The sequence below is a fragment of the Diplotaxodon limnothrissa genome, linkage group LG19, assembly GCF_057381915.1.
Source record: "Diplotaxodon limnothrissa isolate DT_005_m linkage group LG19, D_limnothrissa_male_GT1.1, whole genome shotgun sequence".
Taxonomy (NCBI): Eukaryota; Metazoa; Chordata; class Actinopteri; order Cichliformes; family Cichlidae; genus Diplotaxodon; species Diplotaxodon limnothrissa.
In genome coordinates this window covers 20243708-20265577 of record NC_140614.1, presented here as the reverse complement: position 1 = coordinate 20265577, position 21870 = coordinate 20243708, and the positions used below count along the sequence as shown (strand labels likewise).

At 41.7% G+C, this 21870-nt stretch overlaps 1 protein-coding gene across 2 annotated transcripts in view; it reads left to right on the top strand.

The window, feature by feature from the left end:
* The first annotated feature begins 691 nt into the window (after positions 1-691).
* numb (NUMB endocytic adaptor protein) overlaps positions 692-21870 on the top strand; it is a 46864-nt gene continuing 25685 nt past the window's right edge. The window contains exon 1 of one of the 2 annotated variants that reach the window (XM_085343467.1): positions 692-823. Coding sequence is in view for 1 of the 2 variants with exons in the window: in XM_085343466.1 (XP_085199592.1) it covers positions 1732-1816 (85 nt within the window). In the remaining variant the exon portion in view is untranslated. Of the gene's footprint in view, positions 1817-21870 lie in introns of both variants that reach the window. The other variant, XM_085343466.1, reaches the window with a different exon arrangement.

Sequence of the window (21870 nt, the reverse complement as noted above, 5' to 3'; positions counted from 1 at the left end):
AAACGAGCTTCGTTTTTGTTATGTGGTGAGAACGTGATGGCCTACACAGGAAGGATGATTACGGTGAAACTCGGGATGGCACTGCACTGTTGCCCTAATTTTTTGTCGTTTCAGGAGTGACCTCACTGACAGGGTTATATTTGCATATCACCCAGACAATGAATTTGTAATGAAGGTGCTCGTTAAAAGTGGTGCAACTGAACGTTTGCAATGGTGCTTTACATACCGTACTACATTTGAGAGGAAAATAGCACTAATGTATGAAATACAAGAAAACTTAATGAGAAACATATGCATACAGTTTGATACCTGCTTACATAGAAACCAGCCCCACTGTAACAAAATACGAAAAGTAAAGTGTTGCTTACAATTTATTAATTGTAACAATAATCCATCACACACTCTTCAGGTCAGATTATACTAGTTATATATTTACAGGTGCATCTTAATTGAAGCTAAACCCGATAGACAGAAGCGGTGTCTTACAATGTGCTTTCACGCCTGCTTCTCTTAATAACTACGAGACGAACAGCATAAAGAGTGAAACTCAGCTTCGATCCAGGTTGCACTATCGACCATCGATCACCTTCGATGTACACGCGCCGGCCAATGGGGGTCACGCGGAGGCGGTCCGTTGCTAAGGAGGAAGTTTGATTGAGGCTCTGAGTAGCAGCCATTCAGCGGCGGTGGCTGAAGCGATTGGACTGCGAGCGTCTCTCCCGACACTTTCTGTGGAATTTGAATTATTTTGGCAGGGCACGGCTCGTGATACACTGGTGACGGCATACACGGGGAATCTGCAGGGTCGCAGCGGTGATCGCAGGTAGGTTGAAAGTGGGCTGTGTGCACTTTGGTAAGCATGCCCGGTGAAGCTTGTTAGCTCACCGAGCTAAGCAACACTAGCTTGTGCCTCTCTGATGCGGCACACGGAGCTATGGCAGCTCCCATTAACACGGCGTTTAGCGCTCTTGCTAACCTAACAAAATAGCACAAGCAGGGACAAAATAGATGGTGTTAAGCTGTCTAACATCTTTATTTCCTGTTAGAAAATATCTGCTTCTGTCTTGCCGAATAAGCTAAGGTGTTTAAGAGGTATGGCTAACGTTAGTAGCGTTCTCAAGTTACCTGGATAACTTTAGGGGGATGGACGTTATTCAGCAAAATGACCTAAGCTCATCGGATAGCTTGCTCCTAGCACACGGTTTGTCACGACATTCACTTACACCCTATCACACGGTTCGCTTGTGTAATACCATCCTTACAAATGGTATTAATCGGTAGCTTGGCAGTTTAGTGACTTGCAAGTTTGTCCCCCCCGCCCCCCTCAAAAAGTGTTCTGTAACAATAAAGGTGAGTCTTCTTAACACTCATCCATCCAGACAGGTTGATCACCATGACGATACAGACTGTGACTCAGAGTCTTAGCACTCGGAATGTTTCTGAAGTGTGATAATGTGTCTTAGATCGTCTTATATGGCAGGTGGATCTTTTCTTGCAAGAGAGATCAAGAAGTCTGCCATTCATGATCAGATAACCATCAGTGGTCAGATTACCTTCCACGTGGAGACTGTACTAAGATAACCATGTGACAGATTGTGTGATAGCCCCAGCAGCACAACCATACGGTTGAAAACATCCTGTTTATTGGACGCTAATTCTATTTGGATTCTGTCATTAGGCATTTTATTATTGGAGCAGCGATGTAATTTGTGACCTGAAATAATACACAGGATGAGTTATTTGTTTTTGTTTGGAAAACACAGACGCAACCCTCTGACGGGTCGAGGAGAGGTGCTGAAATCCAGTTATTCTGACTGTAAATATCAGATTATAGTAAAATTTCAAAATATGTCCTGCATTGCTTATTTTATTCTGCTTACAATACTAGCACTCGGTTTCAGAGTGCTCACAGCAGTGGGGGATGTAGTCAAGTGCTATTCAGTTTATATACTTTTTACTAGGTATTGCTAGTGCCAGGTTTGACTCCCTTTTTCATTGAGAACAGAAATTCTTTGTGGCAGAGATTCATAGGTTGGACATGTTGTATGTTGTGCTCGTCACCTTTCTTCCCCATTGTGATGCTCAGTTTGAACTTGGTCTTGTTAACCAGCTCTCCCAGTTGCTGCCATGTGATTGGCTGATCATTTGTTTGAATTAAGGAGTAGTTGATCAGGGGCACCTACTAAAGTGAGTGAAGAGGACATTAGGAGTGCTCGCACATCAGCTGTTGACTGCTGTCATGCTATCTGCAGGGAAGATGACATTTAGTGATGGCAGGGGATAGTTATCTGTTGTGTCATGTCAGTTTTGCACAGGCTAAATGTTTAATGATGGTGTGTTAAAGACCTGAAAGAAGCAGTAGACCTGTTAGATAAGGGTTAGAAAAAGAATGTTAGGGCAGAAAATAAAAACAAAACAATTAAAAAAGATCTGCCAAATGTATATTTTTAACAGTGATTTTGAACTGGATGTATCAATGGATTAATTCCCAAACAGGGTAGTCTTAATTCTATTTACCATATGTAACAAATCCTGAATGTTCTATAAAAGCAATACAGGAAAGAGAAATAGTGTCATTATTGTTATTCATCCCTAGTGGTAGCAGAGTAATGACCAGAGAGGTGCAGTTTGATGTCGGCTCTTATCCAGGGTTTGTTCTGCATTTACAACATTTTGGCACCCATCAAAGACAATTTAGCCTCCACTCTGAGGAAAATCACCAGGACTGTCATTTTTGTCAATATTTTTTGCTAGTGGTCTCTAAATTACTCAGCCTTAAAATGCACATGCAGACTTCTGTAAGGTCTGGCTATACAGACCCTTTTGTGGTTATGTGTGTAGCAGTCTCCAAAGGCTCATTTTGTGTTCTTTTTGGGGGACTGCTGCTTTTCCCTTACAGAGGGAGATGAGATTTTTTCTTTCCTCCAAATTTTGAAAGGGATGGCTTAGCTCATCTCACAGGATGAGGGAGGCAAGATTGGCTACCAGCCACCAAACCCACTGTGTAAGTCTGTCAGCTGTTTGGGAGAGGAGGAGAATGCAGGAGCAAGTCTCTGTCCTGGGCTCTGTGATTCACTCTGTGGGAGAATCTAGCTTTAACTCTCAGCATTTTGCTCTCTTCTCAAAGGCGGGGCCTACACTTGGCAGTGAGTCGTACATGTGAATACTGAGTAGTGATGCAACTGCAGGTAGATAAAGTTGCCGTATGATGACGATGCAGTCTAAAGCTTTACCCTGATAGGACCCTGATAGGAGAGTGATAGCTGAGCCTCTTGCTGCTCATGGTGAAATTAGAGTGAATGTCGCTGTCAGCTTAGCATTCAGTCCAGCGTTACCTTGGTCATTAAGAGATGACTGATATAGCAGATATGTTTTTTGTTTTCACATTATCGTCAAACAGTCTGGATCAGGGTGATGTGTATGTGTCATCTGAGCCAGTTTCAGTGTTGTTATCCATATCCTGTGCTTTTTGTCAACACCAGTTCTTGGTGGTAGTGATGCACCCATTAAATGAAATGCTCAGATGTTTACTTATTAAACCTGACTTGCGTGGGAATGCGAGAAAAAGGGTTTGTAAACTCATCTTCACCGAGATGCCTGCAAACCCGATTCTCTTCCAAGTGATTTTTCGTCAGGCGTGAGAATGTTATCCAAACGCGTGGGTCTTTTGATGATGTAGATGTGCGAGATTATGACACGACAATGCAGACAATGCTTTCATTAACATCAAACGCTAAAGCGGAATGTGTTTTGACGCCCTCCTGTTTTACAAGTACCAAAATGCTGCTCCCTAAGAATGCTGCTTGCAGTCTGTAAGTTTTTATTTATAAACTCTAATTGGACAGTGTGACACAAGATGAATACAGTCCACCAAATTGAACTCTTCTGCTTTGAATAAGCATAGAGAAACTGATGTATATAATAAATGCCACAAAAAGGAAGCATTGTAAAAAGGTCCATTGTATGTTAATGGTCCCCCTCACAAAAGGAGGTCAACATCCAGGTGCATGTGGGATTCGATGCCTTTGAATCGATAGAGTGTCTACACTTGCTAGCTTCATATTCTCTGCTGGATTAGATCCAGCAAAGACACTCTGAGAGGATTCAACCAGAGGAGAGGTTTTAGAAGCAGGATCTCAAATGTGCCGCTGACCCCATTTCAACATAAGTAGCCTAAAATAGGATGTGTGGAGTTGATTTGAACTTCTGTGTTTGCTGTTTGTTGGACATGTTTATTTGCTGCATTGTTATTACCACTCATAAACCTTGTTTTTAGTATTGTGATTCTCTCAGCCAATGCAAAAATACAGTCATTTCATTGTAAATGTATTATTGTAATCACATATATACATATTGCACCTGATGTCCAAGAGGTGACGAAGTAATTTCCGTCACTTGGAGCAATAACTGTATTAGTGCAACTGCTGCAGTTACAAAATATATGCATAGTACACAGAGTCTATGGGCTGCTTCAACAGGAATTTCCTCTTTTATAGAAGATAAAACTGGTAGAACTGATAAGTCTCAATGTTTCTACACATTAACAGAAATGGTGTTTGAAGTTCTTGTGGCTGTTTTTCAAATCACATTTCTTCTCTCTGGTTCAAAGTACTTTTATTTGCCCTGTTTTATGCAAACCGTGCAGTATTTGTATCTGTAGGCTGTTTCTTAGTGGCAGCATTTGGCTTTGTTAGCACTCTTTTAAGAAAGTGGAAAAAAAAACCCAGTGTAAGGTGGGCCCTGGATGGTGTTTAACTGCTTTGAACTCGATTCCTAAAGTGTCCCCATCAGGGACAATATCTTTAGCTTGTAATTAGGTCCAAAGGGCTTTGAGCTCCTCATTTTGCCCTGGCTGTTGAAATATGGATTAGGGCCAGGAGGGTTGGGGGTGCATCACTGTATGCAAGGAGTTGCCTTTCAGGTTAGTGTCTGTGTGACTCCTCCCTTGGTATGGTATGGGGCTCAGGGACTCCTTTGTCCCTCTCTAGGCCCCTGTAATAGTGATACCTGAGCCTCCTGGACTAGAACAGCTCATGCTTTATTCAGCCCTCTGATCTCTGCTTTAATTATGAGTGACCCAGAATGGAGTGACCGCTAGTGTATCTCACAGGTTGGGAGTAACCAGTTCTAGTTAGAGTGCTAAGACGTGTAAGTATTTTAACTGTGGTGCTTGTTGCTTCACAAAGAGATGTTTATTTATAAAGCACAACGATTGGAATGACCAAAATGTTAACAGTAGGCAACAGTGACATCGGATAAGGTATAAAAATAGCCACTGGAAGAGGTTTCAATCTGGGATTTAAGGAGCTTTTTATATTTCTGATCTTTTCTAGATGTTATTTACCTTTTAAGGGGGACTGTAATGCTCGTTTACAGGTCCGTGTTTTTGTTCTTGGACTAATATAGCTTAGTATGATTTATAGTTCAAAATAATCCTTATTTATCTTGCCTTGGTGCAGCTCCTTAGTTTGTATAAGTGTTTGAACCAGACGTTTTTAGCTCCTTTCCAGCCTGCATATAAGATATCCTCCCATCCTCTGATTATCTGCCCCTCTCAGATGGAAGATTTGAACAGCAGGTGGGTGGGGCTTCTGTTCTCACACCCGAGATGGCCATATTGGCTAAATCCTCTCCCCTTGGCACCATAGAGAGCTCAGAGAAGAGCTCCTGTGCTTCAGGAGTTCAGACACATTGACTTCCTTATTTGAATCTCCAGCTATTTTTACTATGAATATCTACTACTGGAAAAGTGTCTGTCTGCCACCTAAACTAACACTTCAGCAGCTTATAATGTGACAAAAGATTCTGATGCAAAGTCAGGTTTCGGTATTGATCTTGTAAAACCACCGCTGTGTGCATCCCTTTCTCAGTTCCTGTGTATGAACTACGTAAACTGAGAGCGCGATTGGTGTAATTACTACTTGTCTTAACACTAAGTGATATGTGTTTATGCCAAATGACTGCCTGTCCATAGCATGGGTAACAGTTGCACTGTTCTCTTGCATACTGTGACCATCTGCAGGCAGCTTCTAGTGTAGTTCTGCCTAATCTGCACAATAGTCATGGATTTTCTTGGCCCCGCCTCCTCTGGTCACCCTGATGTATCAAGGTTGCTGTGGAACTAGTTTCCTGGTAACCACCACAGTGGTTGCTGGATGATGCAGCGGGAAAAAGCAAGATGACCCAACAAAATATTCAAAGTTGGTGCCACAGAATAAAAAAACCTCCTTGCATACAAAATGGGAGGAAAAAACTGCATTATTTTTACGTCCACAGCGTACGGCCTAAATGGCCAAAATGTGCTCTGCGTGCTTTGGTGTACATCAGGATCTAATAATTGTTTTTACAGTTTTAAATCTAATAGCTGTCATGTTATTGATTCCCAAGTTTACTTGAAATTCCCCCTTTGTTTTACTGTGCTTGATAAGAGTTCCCTTTGCACCCACAAATTTTGTCATCTCAGCAGAACTGTGTTTGGAAATACACTAAGCTATGATGCTGGATGGGGGCAAGTCAAAGAAAGCATAGTAAGCCATAGTAGTGGTGCGAAGGCTTGCCTAATGGAGTTGGTGTGTTATCATTAACACATCATCAAACACATAAGTGTTTGTTTTTTGTTATCTTAATCAGTAGTTACTTTATAGAGTGTGTTCATAGAATAGCATTGATTGAAACCTGACAGCTATTGAAGCTTGAACTTGTACGTGTGATATAAATCATAAATCTATAAAATAATCCTGTATGCTGATGTTTATTCTTGGTTATTTTTGTGTGGAGGTAAAAAGCATTAAACACTGGTGCATTTCTGAGGTTGCTTGCCTGATTTAATGAAAATACCTGTTTTTATAGAGACATCTGTTTGCACGCAACATAATGAATTAAGATGTGAAATGAGGTACAGCTGTGGTATCAACACTAAGAAACATCTCTGAAATCAGCTCGAAGATATGACATTGATACCGGTCTCGAAAGCTGTCTCCTTTACGGCCTCATAAACGAGCTCTTTTCCTCCAGTGTAACATCTCTCGTCTGTTAAGATGTTGCTGCTTAGTGAGCAAATTCCTCCTCTAACTCTTGGTTTACAGGGAAGCTCCTTCTGGCCCATATGGGTCTGCTTTTACCGGCATTGCCTGTTGTATAACTGCAGCGTGCCTCATCCAAAGTCTGCTGGCTGCTGCTGGGATTTCTGTTAGATAACAGTATGGTATGAACAAGCAAAGGAATCGGAGATGCTTCTGAGTTGTTCTTCTAATGCACCACTGCAGGAGTTTTTTCTGGTGGTGGTCAGAACTGTTTCAGACCGCTGTATTGTGGACAGTGGAGGGAGGATCGGCACACCAAGCACCACCACTCTAGCGTAGCCTAATCGATAATGAACGTTCCCCAGCACAAGAAAGACGTCAATTATTAATGAGCTGAATATCATGTTTTGCTTCAAGTGAAGACACTTGTTTTGTTTTTTGTTTTTAAATCACTGCTGATTTGCAGCGATCGGTGTGAGTAAGAGGAAAAGAAAGGAAAAAAATGTAAGAGTCGTGTTTGAATGCCACAGTTTGGTTTAAATATCTTTGTCAGTCCACATTCCTCTTAGATAACGTGTAGTAAGTCGGGAACAGGCAGGTTGGCCTTTTTCCTGCGTAGGAATAGGTTATCAGGCAGGAAGGCAGCGTGGAATGTGTTTCATGTACGTTGCATCATTGTGCAGTTCGTGGTGCCTTGTGCACTGCAGCGTTTTGTTTACCACAGTTACGGGGACAGGTGTTTGATCAGCATGCGTGTGCACATTTGTTCTGCATATGTTACGTATGTGTCAGCACAGACACGGGGGCAGTATGTGGGAAAAACTACGACATGTGGCGTAGCAGGTTCACACACTCTAACCATAGCTCTCTTCCTTCACTACTGAGCGGTCTGCAAAGAGGGATGTCTGGCTTGTGAGAGTGCCAGTGTGCTGAGTCGGCAGGAGGGGAACAATGGCTTCGCTGTGCTGCTTCTCTGTTTGGCCGCCTTCATGCAGCATTTCAGCGAGGGCCACCATCAGCTTTTGGCTCTGTGAGCCTTGTTGACCAGGCGTTTGCCTGGTGGTCAGTGACCCGTTGTGCCCACACTGCCTGCAGCTCGTCAGGCCTCTGAGGAGCTGCCCATTATCCGGCAGTAATTGGTGCCTGGGCTCTTGCTGATCAAAGGTGCCCAGCTGATTGTGGAGCCCTGGTAATTTTCCATCCTCTGAAGCTCTGCAGTCTTTGCCTACTTGCCTGTCCATGTCTCTCTCTGCTTGCTTGGCTGCTCCAACTCTGTCTGTGGACATGGAGGGAAAGGCTTGACGTCTGTCTCTGTTATTAATCCTGGTTTTCTCATATGACATGACAGTGGTGGGCTGTCCTTACCTTGCTTTTTCAAAAAAAAAACCCCGGCTTACTTCCTTGTTAAATAGTTTGAGTGCTGAAACGTGTACAGCTCAGTTCCTCAAAATCAATTAATTTTGGAAAGTCAAGTTCAGGCCGTCAAGCAATAGTGCATCCATCAGCTGTGTGATTTGGCACAGCTTTCTTTAGTAACACCTACACCTCAGTCATGTGCCTTGCACAGTTTTACTTCATCTAAACTCGCTTCAACTGATTGCATTGGTCTTTTTTTTCTGCATTGATGGTTATGACATCATCTATTTTCTCTTTGGCTAGTGTAAAAAAAAAACCAACAAAAACAAAAAACCCAGGATCTGTACAACCCTCATATTTACCCTTCAAATATGATTTATAATCATCAGATCCAAAATGGGGTCCAATCTAAAAATGTGAAATGGCTTTGGTCTCCAGTTTTTAGCTGCTTAAGAATGGCTTGTTTACCTGGGCACGTTGGCTGTGCAAATGGACACGGTGAAATCATTTCTTATGTTTGTTTTACAGGCTTATTCACAAGAGGTGTCCATTTTTGGGCAAAAGAAGGCACACAGTCCCAAATGGGTGCTGGTACTCAAAGTATACTATGGATTTAGTGTTTTGCCATTCCTGCATAATCATTAATCTCTCTGAAATAAAAGCAATCAGGATTTTTGAGTTAAGTTTTCATTATCTAATTCTTACTGACTCTGCTTGAGTTCATAGTCCAGCCTTAAACTAACATAGCTATAAAACTGACCAAAACTGAAACCTTCCTTGTGCTTCCAGAGTTAGCAACCTGATTGGGAATCTAATTTAAGCACATGGCTAACACAGCACAGTTCCAGACTTTAGATAATACTGCTGAGTAACACAATATAGTCTTAAGTAGTAGAGTACACATTGAACAGTCAAAGTACAACCTGTTAGTGTCATATTCTAGAAATGAAGTTCTGCTCCACCCCTGTCTGAGCAAAAACCACAGCCATAAATGTGCTAGATAAATAGCTAGGCAGCACCAGCAGTCTGCCTTAATCTGTTACGTAATTTGGTATTCTACCGTCATCCTCAACTTGACAAATAGCCCAACCAGGATACAAAGAGTGGAGCTCAGATACGTGCAGAGAATTCCAAAAATAAGTGAGCAGCTCATACAGCTGCAGTAATTACTACAGCTGCATTTGCAGCCGTACTCAGAAGACCTGTTTGGTTGGCTTCCTGACGTCAGTACAGCCTGCCTTTCATCAGACTGTTTGATACCCTTTCCTTTGAAAGTCAGTTAAAGGTAGTTCATAGAACGACATCCTCGGAGACGTCAGTCTTTATTCTTAGTTTATCATCATTCAGTTTAAATCAACCAAACTGACGGGCAGGTTGAGGTAACTGTAAAATGGCTTGTCCCCGTGTATGTTACTTATTTGTTTTATCATGGATACGTGTGTTCCTGTGTGCCTTGGCCTGGTCAGAAGGGCAGTGTAGCGATTGTATGTCTGTTCACGCAGCAGGAAATTCCTCTTCCACTCCATCCTCTCATCACTCCTGCTGCTAAACAAATACTGCTCCTGACACACACAGACACTAAGTGCCACTGTCCTTCCGTTTACAAACAGCACTGTTGGGATAAACAGTTATATTATTGAGATGACCTTGACTCATTAGTTTTTTTGCATGTCTTTCTCTCTCGTGCCCCTCTCTTTTTCATTTATATTCTTCTCACACTGCCACTTCTTCTTTTTTTTTTTTTTTTCCTGTTTTTTTCTGCCTTTATCTTCGTCACTTGTGAGTGTGGCGCTCTCAGACTTCCTGTGGGCTTGTGTTTGGGCATGTCTAAGTGACACATGTTCAACACTCTATATGATGTATCGCAACGTGTCAAAGTGTGTGTATGTGTGTGTGAATGTCAAAAGCCAGCAGTGCAGTTTTGTAAGACCTGAAAGAATTGGTTTCCCCTTGCAGCCATTTCTAGATGATGATTGGTAGTGCAGTGAAGAGTGACAGGCTTTCATCACTCAGTGAACAAAATGAACACACATACTGACACCATTCCTAACTGTGAGGCTTTCAGCACCTCTCACACCAGGATTGCCAGCCTAAATGATCTTTGAACACTTAAATTAGACTGAAGAAACAACAAGGGTGCTTTTAATCTGGATTGTTTAAAGAGTTTTTATTTGCATTCTTTATGTATCTTGCATCCATATTACCTCTGAGCTTAGTTTTTATATAGGCCCACAGGCTTGGGCTCATTTGCATGCTGTGTAGTAACCTGATGCTACTGTTAAATGTTTCTGGTGGCGTCGTAATCACTAATTTACCAAGAGAGCGGATTGTAATGATGATGATGACGACAAAAATGACTAGCTTTTAGTCACCCCCAGCAATTGGAAGGCGATTCTAACAGGTTCTTTAAATGCTGCAGACAGCTCAATTTAACTTTCCCTTAGTGTGTTTGCACCACGCACAGGATAGACAAATCACCTTGTGAAGCTTAATTCCTCTTGGAATGGCCCACAAGCTCTTTTGAGGAACACGTTAATTGGCTCTGATCAAATCATAATTTTTTTGTTCTTTCTGGTCTTTCTTTTATGCCTGAATTGTCTTTCTTCTTTTGAATGTGTCCAAATAACAATTAGAACATTTAATCAATAAATGTTCGTGTTAACTGAGCATCCGCCTTCGGCTGTCAGGCCAGTTTCATTGCTGCAAGTGTGTTATCAAAGCTCCTTATAAGCAGCAGAGTCATTTGGCAGATGCAAGGCAGATCTATCCTCTGGGTTGCTTTAAGTGAAGGGAAAGGAGAGGGATGAGTGGACTACAAGGAAAATGAGAAGAGTGGGGCAGCTAACGAACTGTAACCATTTAGCAGTGTTTATATACTGCATAACCTGAAGTTGTTAGAGCAAACATGTGGCCAAGTAAGAAAAAAAGCAAAATGCTTCCTTGTTGGTTTTCCTCTTTGTCAACCTTCTTCTTCCTTTTTTTTTGCAAGGTAAAGTGACCGCAGTTACGCTGGGTTAAAAAAATATAAATTAATGCACCGCCGTTTCCCTATCTTGGTTGTGCAATTGAGCCCTCATTTTCCCAGGAGACTTTGTACCAACGAGTCGATGCAACTGCATAGTGAAAGCAAGGCTCAAAGGCTACTTTGCACCTTATATAATAGCCAAATATTTTGTGCCAAATAAATGGTGGATTAATGGAATCACTTGTCTCTTGTGTGATCTTCTCGACCTGTCCATGGGCTTCAACATCTGCTGATGCTAGTCTTGTTTCTGTTCCCTAGCCTTCGTAAGCTCCTTGCAGCAGCAGTCTCAGAGCTCCTCAAATCTTAGACACAGAAGGAGCACTACTGCCAGGTGTAGTCCAAGATGTTTGAGTTGTGGTTCCTTTGCAGGATGAGAAATTCCCTGGAGGCATGGTTTATTCTATTAATCCACGAAGGCCCAGGGCTAGGGCTTCAGAGTTGGTGAAATCCATTGTGTATTGCATAGCTGAGTTGAGATATACACTTTAGCGGGTGTTTATACTGCTACAAAATAACCTGGCCAAAGATTTCATTTAACTCTGTTTAACCTTTGACTCCTACTCTTTGTGTGTTTTGTGTTCCCGATCACTTCCTTGGGAGTTAAACTGCATGTTTGGCTGGTGATTAAGCTGAAAGCATTTTTGCAGTTAGAAACAGGGGGTTGGTAGCTGCCTGTGTGGGTCAGCAGTAATTACAGTGTTTCAAAAAAGACAAGAACTGTAGACTGTCACTTTCTTGATGCTTTTTAAATTAGGCGTGGTGGTGCTGATGTGCAGGAACAGCATCCTTGCCTAAAAGACATGGACTGTCTTTAACATGTTGCTTAACCATTAAAGATACCATATTTTATTTTAATTATTTGAATCACCAGCTCTGCATCAAGTGCTCAATGGTGCATCCCTGCTTTTTTTTTTTTTTTTTTTTTTCTAAACTGCCCTGCTCTGCATGCTAACTGGCTCACACTGGGACTCTCCTGTTTAACTTGACAGAAACAGTGTGTCTGTCTGTGCTGGATCTGATGCGACACAGTCCACGCCGTTTTTCTTGGCAAAACAGCATGTCAGTTTGTGGTTAAGCTTCTATTGACCCTGACAACACTCTAACATGACATTTTCTGTGGCCTTTTATAAAGTGTATGTTGACACACACAGGGCTTCAACAAGTCACTAATCCACATAGATCCTGGGAGCACAGCTTGCAGTAACTTCACAAAGTCAAAAGAAGAATACCAATCAGAAATATAAGCTATCACTTTTTGGTCAGCAGGTGTTGTGGTGGGTTAGAAAGACGACAAACTGCAATCTGAGATTAGCATTCTTCTTCTGTTCTTCTGAGCCTCCAAATAAATGTGCTACTGCTTGCTTTTATTTGTTGTGAGTTGACCATAAGTAGGATTAATAGATCACGTATTAACTGGTCTCTGGAAGTCAGGTGAATGAGTAACATTCATGGCTGTGTGTCCTTATTGTCAGCACTGTCCTCATGAAGAGTACCCAACGTGTGCACTTTGGCCTGGTTTCTTCATCTTGGTAAAACCCTACTAATGGCACTTTACTTATCTCAAGAATACCCAAACTTAATAATAGTGCCATTTTGGCTCTGGGGCCTTGAGAAGCTGTGGTCGTCCGTCTAACTTGCGAGAGTGTGTTTTCATGAGCATTGTGCGTATCTGCGTCAGAGTGTATCCTCTTGTACTCGCTCGCTCGCTCTCTGAAGTGCTGCTATAGCATGTGCACGTAATGCGTGTGATGTCAAGGGGAAAAAGTAAACACGGTTTCCATGAGTAGCTTTTTTGCTCAGAGGTTTACTCAAAGTTTCCCCAGAAGAGTTCACTTCCAGAGTCAGGGAGAATGTATTGCAGTTAGCTCTGAGTATTCGGGAGGAGGTTAAGCTTCTGTGCCACAGTTTACACAACACTCATGTGCTCCCAACAAAGGAAGGCTATCGTGATTCTTCTCAATTGCAGAGAGAGAAAGCCGTGGCTTCCAAGCACACATACAAACAGCCGCTTTGTTAACTCACAGCTGCTTCATAAAGACATTGCTCCATTGCTGCCACATGAGTTAATGGCTATTGAGTTTGGAGCAGTTATAAAGTCCAGGGCCAGGATTAATGAAGTTGGGCCACTCAGAACACTACATCAAACTCTTCCTTGCAGGGGTTTGAATCAGCAACCCATGCCCAGCACATCACTGCAACGTTTCCAGAACGATTCTTTTAACCTCCTAGGACCTGACGTCCACATGTGGACATCACATTTTGGGTTATTTAGACCAAAATACTCTCCTCTGGTAAGAATTTTTGAAAAACTGTGACTAAATGGTTTTTGTTTTTTTTTTTGCAAATGCAAGTGATATAAATCTTAGGAGTGCCTGCTTGATGACCTGTGTGGCCTTGTGGTGGAAACCAGGCCAGATCCTGGCTATCGATTCAGTCTGTGAATCATTGCAGGGGCATGTTTGAGGGGAGAAGATACCGTGACAGTGATTTGCCACTCCCCAGTGAAAGGGGACTGCCTTGGCTTTTTAAATGTGGCTTCAGTTGTTGCTCAAAGTGATGTGTGGCTTTCTGTGTCGAAGGGTTGGCTGGCTGGTGAACTTGCTGTTGTCGAGCTCCCCCGATGCTCCTAGGTACATAGACGCATATATCTATATATACCATGGCCACATGGAAAAAGCCAGTTGCAGAGTTTGTGATGTACACACACACTGTTAGAAGTTGCTGGAGAAAAGAGCAACATAATATCCCCTGCGCAGCAGTCTGGACTCCTTTTCTTTCCCTTTCTCAACCCTAACCCCTTTACTTGCATGCACTCAGGAAAGAAGGGTCATCGTGTCTAGCTGGGGGCAGGGAACAGATTGAAGGACTTCGAAATGATTCAGTGGCAGATAGGCGACAGGGAGTACAGCACAAACAGTAGCCAGCAACCCTATTCCCATCATTTCCTTCCTATGTTGCGTACCACCCATTTATACTTTGTCCTATTGATGTCTCTCTTTTATGAAGTTGGCTCACTCTGAGCATCTTGAATATCCCCAAATAGATGTTTTACCAAAATAAAATTGCTGACCCAATTTCTTGCTGACATTCTGGAATAATTTAATTTTGTTTCCTCTCCAAGTAGTAATACCAGCTGCATTTGCCAACTACTTCTCTGCATCCGTCTTTTCATCACTTTATGTCAGGGGATCACTTCCGACACATGCCATACCTGACAGGTGAATGACGCAGAGTGTACAGACATTAATATTCAAGAGCGGCATGCTGAAGAGCAGCTGGCAGTGGGTTACACTTGTTTGCAAACATTCTCTCGTTCCACCAGCTCGATCATGCTGTAGCTATTTTTCGTAGTAGTTATATCATGTTGAGCTTGTTGATATAAGTTAGGAAAATCTTACTCAGAAGATGATGGAGCATTTGGTAAAAGGTGTACTTCATTCTAAAGGTTTATAAAAATAAATGTACCACTTTAATACATTTGTAATTGTTTTGTGTATGTATACATTAGCAAACAAAATACAGAAATGTTTTAATTTAAACATTATGGTTCTCTAGTAGAAAAAGTGGATTGAGCTTCTGCTTCAAGTGGAGGAGTTTAAGTGGAGTCTTATTAATGAGTGGGGGGAGAGTGGAAAGTTTGACAGATGGATTGACAGGGATATGGTTGGTTGGTTGAGGTAAAGAGAGTTAAATGTGAATGGAATGCCATCGATTTACTGGGCATTCTCTAATCCTACCCTCAAAAATGGCCTGTGGGCAGTGGCCAAATGAATAAGATCATGGATACAAGCTTCCTCTTGTATCCTCTGAAGTTTGGCTTGGATCCCCCTAAGAAATTGCGTGAGAAGCTCAGTAATTTGGGACGGACTCTCAGAGTAAAGCTGCTACTACTCTCACATGGAAAAGAGCCAGTTGAGATGGTTTGGGCCTCTGACTACGATGCCTCCTGAGTGTGTCTTATTCCAACTAGGAGGAAACCCTGGTGCAGATCCACGACATACTAAAGATAAAGCTTCTCAGCATGCTTGGAAACTACTTGATATATCCATGAAGAAATTGGTGCTTAGATCTTCTTCCACACTTGAACAATTGGAAGAAGATGGATGGATGGGTGGGTGAAACAACAACACTGCCAGGATAGATTGCTAGAAAACTTATTTGGTAGTATTTTTATTTATCTTGATCATTAAAACCCTTTTCCAGTAGTACCTACTTGGGTTGACTCACCACGGATTGCCACGGCATAAGATAAAATAAACCTTTATTAGTCCCACACATGGGAAATGTTTTGGTCGTGGCAGAAAGTGGACAGTACAAGTTAAGAGGATTAAACATTAAGAAAAAAAAACAATAGAATAGAATCAGATAAAAATAGAATAACATACTATACAAAACAGAATAAAATACTGTACAAAATAGAATAAATGGACTGTACTCGGATTGACTGGTTTTCTATTACAATCCAGTATCTGGTACTAGGTACTATGACCTAATGGAAAACCATGGAGAACAGTGCCGAGTCGATATGAGTAGGAAAAGGGGCATAAGTATTTAAGCATTTATAAATATAAGTAAATGAAGGCGGTTTTCAACTGTCATTGAAGACGCAATTCTTAATTTCAAGTGTGAGTTGGCTGAAATAGGCCAGCAATATTGTATCCAGTAACACAGCATAAGTCAGGACACTACCTAAGCACAAAAGTAGCCTAGGTAGTGTTTTTATTAATTAATTAATTTATTGTATTCCCTTGAGAATTTTAAGTTAATGTACAAAATAATGCTTCATGCTTTAGTTTAACAAAAACTAACGGAACTTTAACCTGCTTTTCCATCATGTTGTCACATCAGTAATTTTTATCTGCCGTTTGCTCTCTTTCATATGGAGTATAGCTAGCGAGTGCTCCAGCAGCAAGTAATTTGTTTACATTTGGGTTGCACATCATCAGCTGCTGGTATTTCCATAGTCTGGTTGTGCTTGATGGTATGTGTTGTTTTTTTTTTGCCTCAAGTGCTGAAACAAGTGTGTAGTTTCCATCTTTATCTGTAGCTTTTTATGCATGTTTTGTGATCTATTGTGTGAATTAGTGAGGGTTTTTTTTGGGTGGGGAGGTGGGGGGGATTGTTTGTTTGTTTTGTTTATTTTGCTTAGTTTTTGAGATTTTCCAATTAGCTCCATTTTGGGTACTCATTTGTCGCCAGGCATGTTGCTCTTACTGCCCAATCTTGTCTTGTTATTGCACGCACTATGCAGTTAGGTCATGATATGACATTTTTATATCACATAAAAAATTTGTATCAGTGCTATCACAAATTATATGTTGTGGCACAGCACCATGAATAGACACCATTCAGGTCATGCTTTACTCCGACTGGCTGTCTGTAATACTTTAATTGAATTTGTACAGTTGCATGTGACCCAGAATATCACATTTAGGGGTTAGCATTAATGAAGCTGCAGCTTAATTCCTCTTCACACACAGTTTCTCTTAACTGAATGTTGTATGTCAGTAACAGCCCTGTTGCATGTCTGTTGTGAAGTTTTGGTCAGTCTCATGTTTATTGTGTAGTTATTTGTATGTAATTACTGAGAGATTAGCTGACTTATCACCATAATTTTAGCTCCTTTTAGGCACATACTCCATTAATCTGAATGAGCAACCAGGACCTTTTTTTTCATGGCACCGCTGTTATAATGGACCAGGTGACGTTTATGAATTAATTTTAGCACAGTAAAGGTCTGAGTTGCATGCAGATTTTTATTCTTAGTGCCCTAAGGAAATAAACAAAACACACACAAACACACACACACACACACACACACACACCCAGGCATCAGCAGACTTCGATAGACTGGTGCAGAGCTTTTTGCCAACATGAACAGAGACTTTAACGAGTGAGAGGCTGCTCTCTGTTCATAGCAGAAGAATGATGAGGACAGGCTTTGCAGAGAAGCACAGAACAGCTTCTTTTTGACCCAGATATTTCATTGTACTCTGTCCACAGCATCACCAAACACGGATGAGACATCATCCAAGTTGGTTTAGCCTAGCACCCTCCCCCCGCAAAAAACAAAACAAAACAAAAACAATGGCAAAAACTACATTTTCCAATCTTGGTCTGACTGGTTGTCTTTTACTGTTATGTACATATAGCTCGCCTCTCGTTTTTCTTTTTCTTTTTTCTTTTTTTTGCCCCCACCTTTTTTATATAAGCATGCCAAGCCACAAACTGGGGCTGGAAAATTGGATTACCACGGTAACAGCATTTTTAAAATTCTCTATTCATATGGCCGTCTTGGAGGGAAGGAGAACAGAGGCACTATCACCTCAAGTTGGCTGGCGCCCTGATAACATGGCTCAGTAGATATGCTTTAAAGGCATGTTTTGCATTATCTATAGCTGGTCTTATTGAAATTAGTATATAATGTGTTATTGTTTGTCCCCAAACTATGAAGTAACTGAACACACAGCGTGGAACTCCCTGAACTGAGTATAAAATGGGATGAAGAGTATCAGCTGGCAGAGTGGTGGAGCAAGTTAAGAAAGGAGACAATGGGGCCTTTTTGTCTTGAATTGCTGCCTGTTCTCTCTCTTTCCTTTTCTCTTGGTCTTACACTTTTCCCCTCCTAGCCTCTTCCTCCCTCCCTGCCCCTATCTGTTCTTTGAAACCCAACTGCTGTACTCATCCCTAGGATCCTTCTGCGAGGATTAATCAGTTTTCCATTCCTGGAGAGATTATTCAAATACTGTTACATCCACAGCCAACAGCAGTACTCCCTCCCTCCTTGTGCTGTGCACCACCAGGCTGAGGGGGGAAAAGTACTGTTCATTCTTTCTGCTTTCCTCTGTTTTTGTAGCTTTGCTTATTGTTTGTGCCTCTGTTTTGCCACCATGGCCCTGTGCTTCGTACGTCGCTTACTACATCCAAGATCAAATGAAACATCCAAGACCAAACCATCGCGCTAACCGTGAGCGCGCTAATCCGGTTCCCCGAACACACCTGCTGTTGACGATTAGTACAGCTGGACGCAGTAATGTGACATCACTGGGTGTCGTAAAAGGGGCTACGCATCGATAGTAGAAACATTGATCGGCAACCCTCTGATTGGTCGGCGAAAATGTCGACGGAGCGCGCTCGGCTCGGTATTTTTCGGCAGCAGAGCAAGAACTCTTGAGTGAGGGATTTCAGGAGTTTCAGAGTTTAATCAGAACGCAAGGGAACACTGCAAAGGCTGCAAAAGCAAGGAGCGAGGGCTGGCAGGAAGTTGCTGACAAATTAAACTCGTAAGTAATTTAATAATAACAATAATAATGGAGTGGATTGATATAGCGCTTTTCAAGGCACCCAAAGCGCTTTACAATGCCACTATTCAGTCACTCTCACATTCACACACTGGTGGAGGCAGCTACAGTTGTAGCCACAGCTGCCCTGGGGCAGACTGACAGAAGCCAGGCTGCCATATCGCGCCATCGGCCCCTCTGGCCAACACCAGTAGGCGGTAGGGTAGATTTATTATATTACACTATATTATCCAATATTATATTACATTATATTATAATATGTTATATTTTATCCTCTTTCACATTAGAGCCACGACAGGACCCACTAGAACATGGGAACAGGTAAAAGTGAAATATAAGAATATCCTACAGAATGGTAATATTTATCACTTGTATTGCTTTTAGTCTCTTGGAAAGAGACCCTGGAATAATCTGTTTGTTTATAACAGCAACCAAGAAAAGGGCAGAGCAAGAAAAGACAGGTGGTGGTCCTGCACCCCCTCGTCAACAAGTTGGTTAAGTAAATAATACCCTCACGGGAAAATCGATATCTCTCTATGAGCACACTGTCGCGCTGAGCTAAAGGATCCTGTCTGTCCCGCAATATACGCTGAATTCTGAGGACTCTCCTTATCAATCTTGCACCTTCCGCAATGGGTGGCTCGCGTATACGGACAGGACATGGCTGCGACAGACTTCCCAAATCCACCTTCGCTTTTATAGCCGTGGTCTCTCATCTTGATTACACGAAGTAATTTACAATTGCTACTCTGAAATATGAATTAAATCTGTAATAATCACATACATGTAATAGAATGTTAATAGTACATTTCCCTTTTTTAGGAAATGACCTGTGTGAAATCAATAAATGGATCAGGTGCTGCATTGTCTTTAGTTACATTGATGTTATTTATTTATGGTGAAACAGTGGTGGAATATCGCTGTTGCTTTCGTATGAATGACGCGGGCATACCTGCGTGGCCGCGATCTAATCCTGTTTACATAAAGTAAACCTGCTCCCCAGCAGGTTTACGCTTACGGCTCTGTTGCTATGACAGCAAGTCCCGGATGGGCTTCGGGGAACCGAACGATCCAGGATCACGCGAAATCGTCAACAATCTCATCCAGCTAACTCACTTAGCGCGGTACGAAGAACAGGCCCCATGTCTTGGTCTCTTTACATTTTACCAACATTGTTTACCTTATAATTTTCTGTGCGTGCCTGTGTCTGTAATTGTCCATTGAGCATGTTGGTGACATTGCATGTGAGAGTCTTTGGGAGAGCTCTGCAATTTTTATTTTATTTTATTTTTTTTTATTATTGCATGTTACTGTGTATATGAATGCAGAGAGAGTATAAATGGTCCTTGTGTAATTGTCCTCATTAGTGCTTCTAGGAGTACAGCCAGAGGGCCTCACAGCAATAGGCTGCAAGAGCTATGACAGCTCCAGCGGGATTCAGATCCTGCTTTCCTAAACCAAAGCCCTTACCTCACTACATAACTTTTTGGCTCTGGGGTGCCCCTCATGCCTTTTTATGCCCTCTGTTGTTTTAAAAAAGTATCGTTTTATTTATTAACAGGGCTCTAGAGTGCGACCAATTTGGTCGCAAATGCGACCAAATTTTTCAGTGGTGCGACTAAAAAAAAAAACAAACAAAAAAAAAACAAACAAACTGCAACCTTCCCTGTGGTCAACTACAGACACACATTTTGCCCCTATCGTGGACTAAACCAATCAGAGATAGTAAGGGGCGGGACCTCTCTGATTGGCTGTGGTCCAGTTGAAAGTGCAGGTGGAAGTGGGAGGTGAATAAAGCGATATTATTCATTAAATCCTGAATCGACTTTTAAATATAACTGTGTTTTGCCAGAAATGCCAGATTCTCAGATTAAAGCTTACAAAACCATTTCAACAACAACCAAACAGCAAATGAGAGCAGGTACACGGATTCCACACAAAGACGTAAACACAGAGCGGACCGACGCATCAGAATCAACTTTGTCTTTCTCGGCTTTCTCACCCGACGGCCCGTAGACGGACACGCTGTCGGAGCTTAGCGATCCTGATGCGTCCGGTCCGCGCTGTGTTTACGTCTTTTTGCGCTGATTCTGAGCTGCAGGTTTTGTCTCTCCAACCAAAATTCACCGAGCCAGCAGCAAAAGAAGCAGCAAACTGCGCTTCACATTTGATCAATGTCATCATGAATTTTGCTGTTTTGCTTCCACGACTATTAAAAACACACTTCATGCACAGCTAGCTCTCTCTCTATCTCTCTCTGTACTTCAAGAACAGTTTCCCGTCTCCAATCTCTGTTTTCTGTATTATTATTACCCACCAGTCTACCGTTGTTTACAGCGCTGTTGGCTGCTGTCTTTTTCTTTTCTTTTTCTTTTTTTCACTTAAATGACTTCGGACAAGAAAGCCTATTTTTTCTGTTGTTCAATACTGAAGAAATTTAAACTTTATATGCAGAACATTGTAGAATATTTTTAAGGTTATCTGCTATAAAAAGCCAGACCAGGAAAATCTCCTTCATGTTTTTCTGTGTTTTATTCTCAGTTACTTTCACACAAAGGCATCTGCTGTGATGTTCACAATTCTGATGAAGTCAGTACTGATAAATGATCAGAATTATAATATTTTTGACTGTCCGAGGCTAAGCTGAATCGAATCGGGACTTTGAAAACCGGAATCGAATGGATTATAGAAATCAATGATGATACCCAGCCCTAGTGAGCAGCCTAGGCACGACAGAAGTGGATGTAGCTGTAATAGGAAAAGAACTATTGCTAACTTTTCTGTTAAGTTAAGGCCTGATCCTTCTGAAATTCATAGCCAGTGCTCTGACATGGTGTCATCAATCTTTGAATGCTGAAAAAGCACAGTATATCCAGAAAAACACATTATATTATATAAATTATTATAAAATTTGTGTGCGCCTAACTTTTGTGCCGGTACGCCTAACTTTTTAAAGTTAGCCGTACCTGTACGCCCATGGCAAAAAGTTAGTCTAGAGCCCTGATTAAGGTCTAACAATGGGTGCAAAGTATATAATTGCTGTCAAGGAGCACAGTTATATTTTTACTCCTTACAGTTTGCATCTGTTGTGCAGCTTTCGTTGTTAGAATAAAATTATACCATTACTTGCAGGCTTGTTTTCCTGGTAGCACTGTCCCTGTGTAAG